General features: G+C 45.5%; 1 protein-coding gene across 1 annotated transcript; it reads left to right on the top strand.

Annotated features, from left to right (window-relative positions):
- Window positions 1-83: 83 nt before the first annotated feature.
- On the top strand, window positions 84-6,390 carry LOC130142881 (mitochondrial nicotinamide adenine dinucleotide transporter SLC25A51-like). The gene is made up of 3 exons (XM_056325322.1): window positions 84-215; window positions 582-760; window positions 3,652-6,390. Exon 3 carries the CDS (start codon window positions 3,691-3,693, stop codon window positions 4,564-4,566), a length of 876 nt encoding a protein of 291 aa, XP_056181297.1. The 5' UTR covers window positions 84-215; window positions 582-760; window positions 3,652-3,690; the 3' UTR covers window positions 4,567-6,390.
- The last annotated feature ends 3,123 nt before the right edge of the window (window positions 6,391-9,513 follow it).

The raw sequence follows: 9,513 nt of genomic DNA, 5'->3' as shown, positions 1-9,513 counted from the left end.
AGGAGCTTGGGGGCGGGGCGCCCGCGCGGTGCCGCTGATTGGTCACGTGCTGGGGAGGGGCGGAGAGACCCGACGCCCCACCCCCCTCGCGCCCGTCGCCGGCGGCGCCGTCGCGTCAGGCGGCGCGGTTGCGTGACACGGCGGCGCGCGCACGGCGGCAGGCCGCGGGGCCGGCGGAGGCTCCGGTCCTACTGCTGCCATGGCAACAGCCGCAGGTGCGGCCCGCGGCGGGGCCCGGCCCGGTCCGGCCCGGCCCGGCCCGGCCCGGCTCGGCTCGGCTCGGCGCGGCGCGGCGGCCGCGCAGGCGCACGGGGGCGGGCGGACGAGCGCGGTTCCGTTGGGAGTGGGCCGCAGCCGCCGCCCCGCGCTCCGCTGCCCTGCCGGCCTGACCTTGAGGGCGATCCCGGTCGCGGGCCGCTGGGAGCGGGGCAGCGCTGCAGGCCCTGGCCCGGGAGGGAGCGTCTCCACCGGCCGGGCGTAAGGGGCGGGTGCCTTGTGCCGCCGGCCCGGCGCGGCCGCGGCCTCCCCGGCCGCCCGCGCCTTTGCAGCTTCTCTGACTCGGGCCTGGCTGTTCCTTTCAGGTCGCCTGATGCCGTGCCCCGGAGGGGCTGCCGTCGCTCCCGAGCGTTCCCCGCACGCCGGTGCCGCCGCCGGGCGGCCCTGCCGGCGTCGTGAGGGATACTGAGGCCTCCTCGGCGGTACCGGAGCGGCGGGTTTGGCCGCGGGGCTGCGCGGCGGGAAGCCCCGCGCCGACAATGCGGTGAGTGGGGGGAGCGTGCTGCCAGCGGGGGGCTGGCGAACCCCGGCTTCGTAACCTGGTGTACCCCGTACCGGTGGGTGATCGGCTGCAGGAGCAAACGAACAGATACGTGGGTTCAGTTTTTGGCTTGCCCCCCCCCCCCCCCCCCCCCCCGGCTTGTCCAAGAGGGACCGGCGAGATGCGGGCGTGTGTCCAGAGGAGGCCGAAGGGGCTGGAGCACAAGTCTTGCAAGGAGCATCTGAGGGGACTGGGATGTTTAGACTGGAGAAAAGGAGGTTCAGGGAAGGCCTCATCGCTCCCTAGAGCCTGACTGGAGGCTGTAGGCCCAGGGGGGAGGTTAGGGGCCGTGTCAGTCTCTTCTAGTGACGGGACAAGAGGAAGCGGCCTCAAGTTGTACCACAGGAGGTTTAGATGGGATTTTGGGAACAATTTCTTCATGGAAAAGGTGGCCAGGTATTGGAACAGGCTGCCCAGGCAGATGGTGGAGTTACTGTCCCGGGAGATAGAGAATCGTAGAGTTGTTTGACTTGGAAAAGACCTTTGAGATCAAGTCTGACTGTTAACCCAGGACTGGCAAGTCCATCAGTAAACCCTGTCATGAAGCACCGCACCTATGCATTTTTTAAAGACATCACACACTTCCCTACTGGCAGATCCAGCAGTTACACCAAAAGGAGCATGCAGCTTCTGAAACTAAATTAAAGGTGTGTCTATATATTTTTTTACATTTTTTTTTATTTATTCGGAGTTTCTTTTGAGAGGAGAAATATGTTTTGGCTGCCTGCAGCTGCCACCCATACAAATGACCAGTTGCCAAAGGCCTTTTGAATCATCTCCGTAACGGCGTTGTCTCTGGTGAGACTCCACATCGTTTAGTTGACTTAGCATGACCCACTGTGCCCTGTTTTAAGACGTGTCGGCAGATGTGGCTTTTTTTAGTATATGCAAGGAGAACTACTGTAATCCAAATGCGAGTCTGAGCAGGTGCATATATAAATTGGTGTGTAAGCCGTGAATCGTAGTCTCTGGTATTACTTCTCATATTGACAAAGACACTTCATCTTTTTAAATGATGTAGATAGAACTTTCAGTTGCCAGGCCTTAAAGGATTACATAGTGTCTAACTGTAGGGAAAAGCCAGTCCAGGTGTATATGAGTTTTGGTTTAAAAATAGCGTACTTTGTCAAAAGAATCCATAAGGTTTGCTTTGAGCGATCCACCTTGTTTCTGTATAGCTTCCACTATACATGTGCCCTTCACCTAACAGCCTGTAGTGGCTGCACCTTGAGAAACGGTTCCTCATGCCCAGCAGGAGTATTAGCCCCAAATACCACTTTGAAACCATGGAAATCTCACGCATGTTGCTTGTGGGGAGTATCTGAAGTTCACAAACCACCACCAGCCTCCCTTGGTTGTTACTGACTTCACTAAAGCTGTGCTGTAGTCTTAAATTAGGATTCAGATCAGCTGCAAACCCCCCAGCTTTCTGCAATTGCTGAAATAAGTAATCCCATTTTAAATGAGGAAGAAGCGTTGCCTGGTAATGATTGCTTCAGTACTATTCTGGTTTATTTGGTAGAACTGTCTGTGTTTGCGTGTCCTTCGGGGCCTCGGGTCTAGCCAAGTGCAAGGTATTGAAACTTTGTGACAGATTGTGAAAGTTACGGGTGGCTTCAAGAGGCTGGCTGTCCTTGTGGATGCTGCTGCAGGCTGATTTCACTGGAACTTTCAGAAATTTTCAACACTCTTGTTAGAAGAGTTCTTGTCCTTTAACTTAAGTCTGGGATTACGATTGCATGCAGGCCTTGACTAGGATAGAGTTAATTTTCTTCATGGTAGCTGGTATGGGGCTGTATTTTGGCTTTATGCTGGAAACTGTTGAAAACACTGGGATGTCTCACTGCTGAGCAGGGCTTGCAAGTGTTAAGGACTTCTCTGCTCTTCACCCTGCCCAGTGAAGGAGTTTGGGGGGGGGGACACAAGTAGGACAGCTGACCCCAGGGGATCTCCTACACTATATGATGTTTGCACGGCAATAAAACAGGGAGGGGGAGGTTGGTGGCAGGTGATGGGTGATTGGCAGTGAGTGTTTTCATTTGCATTGCTTGCTTTTCTTGGGTTTTATTTTCCTCTCTTTTTGTTGGGTTTTTCCCCCACTCCCCTATAAAATATTTTTTTAATTTCTTTTTAGTTATTACATTATTTTTATCACAACCCGCACGTTTCTTTCTTTTACTCTGCCGGTTCTCCCTGCCATCCCACCAGGGAAGTGGGGAAGAGTGAGTGAGCAGCTGTGTGGTGCTTAGTTGCTGGCCAGGTTAAATCACAACAAATTGTTATTTAAGTTATCTTTTGTTTTCTGCCTTAGGAAAAGGCAGACTGGAATCTGGAATGATGAGAATTTTTAATACTACTGCATGTCTATTTTTTAAAAAAAATTTTTTTAATTATTTTTTATTTTATTTTCTTTTTTTTTTTTTTTTTTGAATCTGCTCTGTCCCTACCACCACCGTCCTGGTGAAGTGTATTTTATTACTGTGAGAGTAGACATTTCAACGTTTAAATTCCTCGGCATAGTGAATGAGGAGACCTAATGCGTAAGCTTCCTCTTGTTAGCTGTAATGTAGCGCTTGAGAAGTTCATCTCTCAATTTCCTTCCCAATTTATTTCTATTTTAATTTGAAAGTGTACAGAAGGGAAAAACTTCAGGTCTCTGAGAAAACGGTGCAGCGTCTGTCCAGTATTCCATGTGTTGCTTTTCTCCTTGAAATTTTATGGGCTTTCCGTGGATGTCAAGTAGCAGGTGCTGTTTGAATGATCCGCTACCGTGAAAAAAGCTGCGGGGTCACCTGCAGCTCTGCTTATGTTTGTTCTTTTCTTCTTTGATGTAGGGAAGGAGAACTGAGATATACTGCGGTAAGAAAAACAGTATGATGGATTCAGAACGTTCTGCCCCAACAAATTCAAAGAAATACCTAAGCAATGACGTAACAGCTACCTCTGGTAAACATTATCTTTGTGGCTACTGTGCGGCCTTCACAAATATCTCAGTCACTTTTCCCATCCAGAAGGTTCTCTTTCGACAGCAGTTGTATGGTTTGAAAACAAAGGATGCGGTACATCAGCTGCAGAAGGACGGACTTAGAAATCTCTATCGTGGCATCCTTCCTCCGTTGATGCAGAAAACGACAACGCTGGCTCTGATGTTTGGCTTGTACGAAGATTTCTCCTCCCTGCTCCATTGCCACGTGAGCGCTCCTGAACTACTCACTCGCAGCATGGCAGCAGTGCTTGCAGGGACCACGGAAGCTATTCTTACACCTTTTGAGAGAGTTCAGACTTTGCTTCAGGACTACAAACACCATGATAAATTTACAAACACTTACCAGGCTTTCAAGGTACTGAAAGTCTATGGGATGAGAGAATATTATCGGGGATTGGTGCCCATTCTGCTCCGCAATGGGCCCAGTAATGCACTCTTCTTTGGCCTACGGGGACCTATCAAGCAGTGCCTGCCTGAAGCAACTTCTTACAGCACTCATTTAGTCAATGACTTTATCTGTGGAGGGCTGTTGGGTGCCATGCTGGGATTCTTGTTTTTCCCAGTGAATGTTGTAAAAACTCGCATGCAAGCTCAAATTGGTGGTGAATTTCAGTCCTTCTCAAACGTTTTTGTGAAGATATGGCTGGAACGTGATAGAAAGCTGATACACCTTTTCAGAGGGGCCCATCTGAATTACCATCGCTCTGTCCTGTCCTGGGGCATAATCAATGCAACCTACGAATTCTTGCTAAAGATGTTGTGAAAACCACTGTCTTCCTTTGGCTCTTCTGTTCATTTGGGTATTGGCATGTGTGATGTCACTTAATCCCAGGGAACAGTGCCTGCGTAGTGTGAAAGGTAATTAGTGTTGGCCTTCAGTATTTATGGGGTGAATGGTGATGCATCTAAATCTTGGTGCAATTAAGATGAAAGTTTGAAAGTATTTATTTGCTGGCAAGTGAGTTTTCCCATAATGGACCTAATAGACAAATACAAAGTTTTGGAGAAAAAGGAAAAAAAAAAAAAAAAAAAAAAAAAAGAGTATTATATTAGTCCTGCAGCTTGTTCTGTATCACTCCCAAAATTTCTTAACGCTCTGTGATGGAATGTACTCCACCATCCACATTGTAGAATATAAAAAATAAAGGAGGGGCTGATGAAAATTGATTCCCTTAACCTGACAGACTTCAAAATCTCAGTTTAAGAACTGCATTTTCAAATGCTTCTGGGTCCTAAGAACTTCTTACTGTTTAAATCTAAATGGATGGCTCCAGTTTGAGGATGACTGAAGCTTAGACTTCAAGCTTAAAACTAAGCCTACACAAACTCTTCTGCCAGCTGTTTTGATGCTTGGCTTTGAGATGAACATTTCATTCAGCAGTGTTAAGAGTAGTTACTGAATGTTTAACTTCAGTGTAAGCGGACTCCAGTTCAAAGTGGGATCTCTGTGTGTACATGTCTGTGTGCCTTCATGTGAAAAGGGAAGAGTAGAAGGAAGGAAACACCAAATTTAGTAAAGCTTTAAAGTGTCCTTCCTTGTTAAAAAAAAAAAAAAACAAACCTTCTACTTGTAAACATCAAATTTATTCTGCTTTTTGTTGGGGTTTTTGGTGGTGGTGGGTTTGGGTTTTGGTTTTTTTTTTGGTTTTTGTTTTTGCATTGCTGCTTTTTCTGTTGCTTAATTCTGTGGGGCCAGGAAGAAAATGGCCCTTTCTGTAATACAAAATAGTCCAGCCTCCTGCAGCTGTGACAGTAGTTCACAAACACAGCTCTTTTGTACTGAGATTTCTTGTCTTTTGCAAATTACTTCTGTTTTATTTGGGCTGTGGAATAATGGATCACAAGGAGGTGGATTTTACCTGAAACTTGGGAGTTCAGCCTGCTTGTTGTGTACTCTAAAACAAGTTCAGTAAGACAGATGTACAGCAGCACTGACAAGATGAGGTTTTTGGTCTGTAAGTGTAGCAGAGACAGTAGCCAAAGATGACTTTGGAAGCAGCTAGGTAGGAAAGATACAGCGCTTGGAGATGTGTTTGTGGACTTCTGTAGGTGAGGCATGAAAAAGACTTCACCGAAGTAAGAAGTGTCAAGTGTCTGACAGGCTTGGGAGGTGAGACAGGCAAGACTTGAGGCCTGAGAGAAAGGGAAAGAAGAGCAAGCGTGACCACGAACAAGGTGACTGTCTTAATACAAAGCATTTGATTCTCTTGGGGGACTCCCTGTGAAACTATACATATATATATAATTATTTTGGATGATGGGGGACAGGAAAGCTTTCAGAAGCTGGTGTGACTTGATCTTCTCGTAAGTTTTGGAGTGGCTATTACTTTGCATTTTCCATTTGCTAAACTGTCCTCAAATACCGATGGTAATCAGTGTGCTATAATCATAATAGAGTCCCTAGCTTCACAGTCAAAAATGGCCAGGCACAAGTGAGCATTCTTGTATCCAAATGTTGTGATTATTTGCATTTAAATAAAATGTTTACTGAATGTTTGTTATTGGCAGATTCTGATTTTTACCAGTGTACTGTTGGGGGTTTTTTTTTGTAATCACTCCTTGATGGAATAAAGACATTTGCATCCTGCTTTTCTGTGAAAGATACTATATACTTCTGTAACGTTGGGAAATCTGAAGCGTTGAGGGTAAGGTTTTTAACACAAACCCACTACTCATTGATGATTGGCGTTACTGTAGGGGGGGGGGGGGAGGGGAAATGTAGTCCTGGTCTGTCTCTGCTTAGGCAGCACAGTTAGATGGAGCGCGCTGTAAGTCTGTCAGGACAGAACTGTGCTTGAGTATCATCTCTTTATAACCACCGCCAGTTTTCCAGCACGCTCAGAGGAGTGTGCTTCACAAATGACAGGTGTTTCACGCCTAAGAGGACACATACTTAGTGGATGGAGGGGTCCAGTGAGTTTTGGCACACTGTGAGATGGAATAAGTCACGTACCAAACGGCATGTGTTGGCCAGGCCAGGCCAGGCAGAAGGAGCTGCAATGCTTCAACTAACAGAAGGGGAAGAGGAATTCCATCAACAACAGTCAACAGGAATACTGCTGAGAGAAAGACGGCTGGAGAAAGATTCCTTCAGCAAAACTTCACGAGAACAGCAACGCTGCCTTCAAGGGTTTGCTGTCTAAAGGTGCTGTCTTACCCCACGGGTGCTGTCTCAGGCGACAGAATGGGTAATTACGCCGAGTTTGTAGTTAAGCATACATATGTCCTGCCTTCTAGGCTGCGTGAGTGAAGTGTTCTTTCTCACGAGCATGCTGGGTGGCAAGGACAGTCGCAAAGAAACCTGCAGGGGGAGAGAAACCTTCCTACAGAGGCTGTTTGGCTCGAAGCAATCTTTTTTTTTTTTTTTTTCCTAACTTTGCTGGGGGGAAGAGGCAAGAACCGGTGAGCATTACAGAACACAGCTCCGTGTAAGATAAATACATTAAAATAGATTTTAATGAATTGAATCATTAAATGTTTAATTTATTATGCAAGCAAGACAAACTGTCCACAAATAGGAAGTTACTGTACGGCTTTAAGTACAATTATTTTCAGAGTAGTTCTGATACTGTCTATACTGTATTAAAAGGCTACAATTTTTACTATGAAATCTCAAGTATTTCAAAATATTCTACGTGCACAATTTGTTCTGGTATTAAAAACATTAATTAACTGAAGACATTTTGTGCTTAAGAAAATGCACCTTTGACTAAGATCAGGAAACGAGAAGTTTCTTTTTCCTGCAGGACAAAAATATTATGGGCCATTGACTTTCTCCTTTTACTGCAACTTCTTAGAATCTTGTAAACTAGATTTTTTGAAAGCTTTCATTTGGCAAGTGTGTTTCTTTTTTTCTAAGAGTTCACATTTCATATAGCAACAGACCCATGTTTTACGGTATCAGGACCTTCTCCACATCAGTGTTACCCAAATAAAAAATAATTAAAAAAAAAAGCACCACAGAAAAAAAAACCTCACAGAATCAACCAAGGTCATGTTCCCTGCCCCCCCCCCCCCCCCCCCCCCCAAACAAAAAAAAAAAAGGAAAAAAAACCAACCCCAGAAAAACCCGATGTTTACATTCTACTTCTGGTAGTAGGCAATCAAACTGTCCTTGCCAAGCCTCCAAGAGTGCAAACAAACGTGCATGTGTGTCTACATCATCACTGTGCTTTTTTCCTATCCCAAATAGTTCCGTTGGGAGGTTACACTTTTTTCCCTGAACTACCCCTGTTTGACAAGTGGACTGATGCCCCGTGGCTGGATGTTTACTGAAATACACACAAACACCCACCCACCCACAAAGTACACACACGTGAATGTCATTGTACAGTCCTATTAAGAGTTTCTGTCTCCTTCCCCACAAGTATCTTAAGAGTGCTGCAGTGATTTAAAGACTGACCTCTAATGAACACTCCGAAAATGCATTTGCTCCCACAACAGTCACTGGATTATTACAAAAAGAGCACTTGTTCCATTCCTGTAGACGCTGCTATATGCTGACGTTCCTATACAGACCTTAATTATGCAGGTCATCTGCTTCTGCTGATTTGCCATGCTGCGAAGGGAGGAATTCTTTTACTACAGAAGTTAAAAGAATACAAACCCCATGCATTTAAAAAACATCCTGCATGCTTTACAATCCAACTGAGAGCTCTGTCTTCAACAGAAATACTGTCACATTTATTAAGTGATGTTAACACTTGAGTGGTTGAAAATAAACCGCTTGAAAGAAATCTCTGGTTACAAGCCCCTACCATATTTTGCTGTTAGTGCAGGCTTTCGTCTACCATTTGAAACGTTTCCTTCTATTTGTTCCAGACATTTCTATCGAGTTGCGGAAGGTTAAGAACTCATCTTTTGAAACATAACAGTAAGATAAACCTTTTTTTTTTTTTTTTCGTACTATCTAGAAATCATCCAAAGCTTACCAACCAGTACTTCATGAATTCAGTAAGGCAAGGTAATATTATTCAGAGAGAACTGAAAATCACTCCTTCCACCAAGATGCAACTGCAAAGCATATCCGCTGTCAACTACTGAACAGTGTTTCAGTAAGCGTTCCGTGAACTTCACAGGTAAAATAAGACGAACTTTCATTTGAAAATGCCCAAGTATCGTTGAGAAGGAGCAATCAAATGATCAAAATGTAAGATTACCCTACTTACTCAAACTTATTACAAATGTAATCAGAACTAAGTCACATTCCTACAGTATACAGGGACAGAATTCATCTTAATAGGAATCTGCTGGACATGCCACAAAAGCTCCATCATCATCATCATCATCAACCCCCTTAACAAGCTCAGCTTTTACCAGCAGTCCTACACTCCTGCTCAGCAGCCCCGGCTTTCACAGGGGTTGGGTCAACCCACCGTTCTTGGTGCTATGCACTGCAGGTAATGCCTAGATGTCGTGACATATCTCGCTTTGGAGTAACAGTTCTTTAGACAGGAAAGTTCAGTCTCCAACGTTTCAGCACAATACTCTGGTAAAAAACAGCGTATCATGAGGTAGAATTAAAAAAGTAACACTCAGTGCATATTAACAGGCATCGAATTAAAGTCATAAGCAACCTACCTACCAGTTCAAGGATCTTCTGACAGGAAAAACCAAAACCAGCCGTGAGAACGAACTAACAGACCCACCCAACCACTGCTTTTGATTTCACAGGTGCTTCTTCGCCTCGAAAACAAACACAGTTCAAGCC

The sequence above is a fragment of the Falco biarmicus genome, chromosome Z, assembly GCF_023638135.1.
Source record: "Falco biarmicus isolate bFalBia1 chromosome Z, bFalBia1.pri, whole genome shotgun sequence".
Classification (NCBI taxonomy): domain Eukaryota; kingdom Metazoa; phylum Chordata; class Aves; order Falconiformes; family Falconidae; genus Falco; species Falco biarmicus.
The sequence above is the reverse complement of the archived record's forward strand: the minus strand, read 5'-3'. Positions and strand labels throughout refer to the sequence as shown.

Excerpts from the sequence above, each read along its gene's own strand:
- LOC130142881 (XM_056325322.1), top strand. The coding sequence starts at position 3,691 with ATGATGGATTCAGAACGTTCTGCCCCAACAAATTCAAAGAAATACCTA.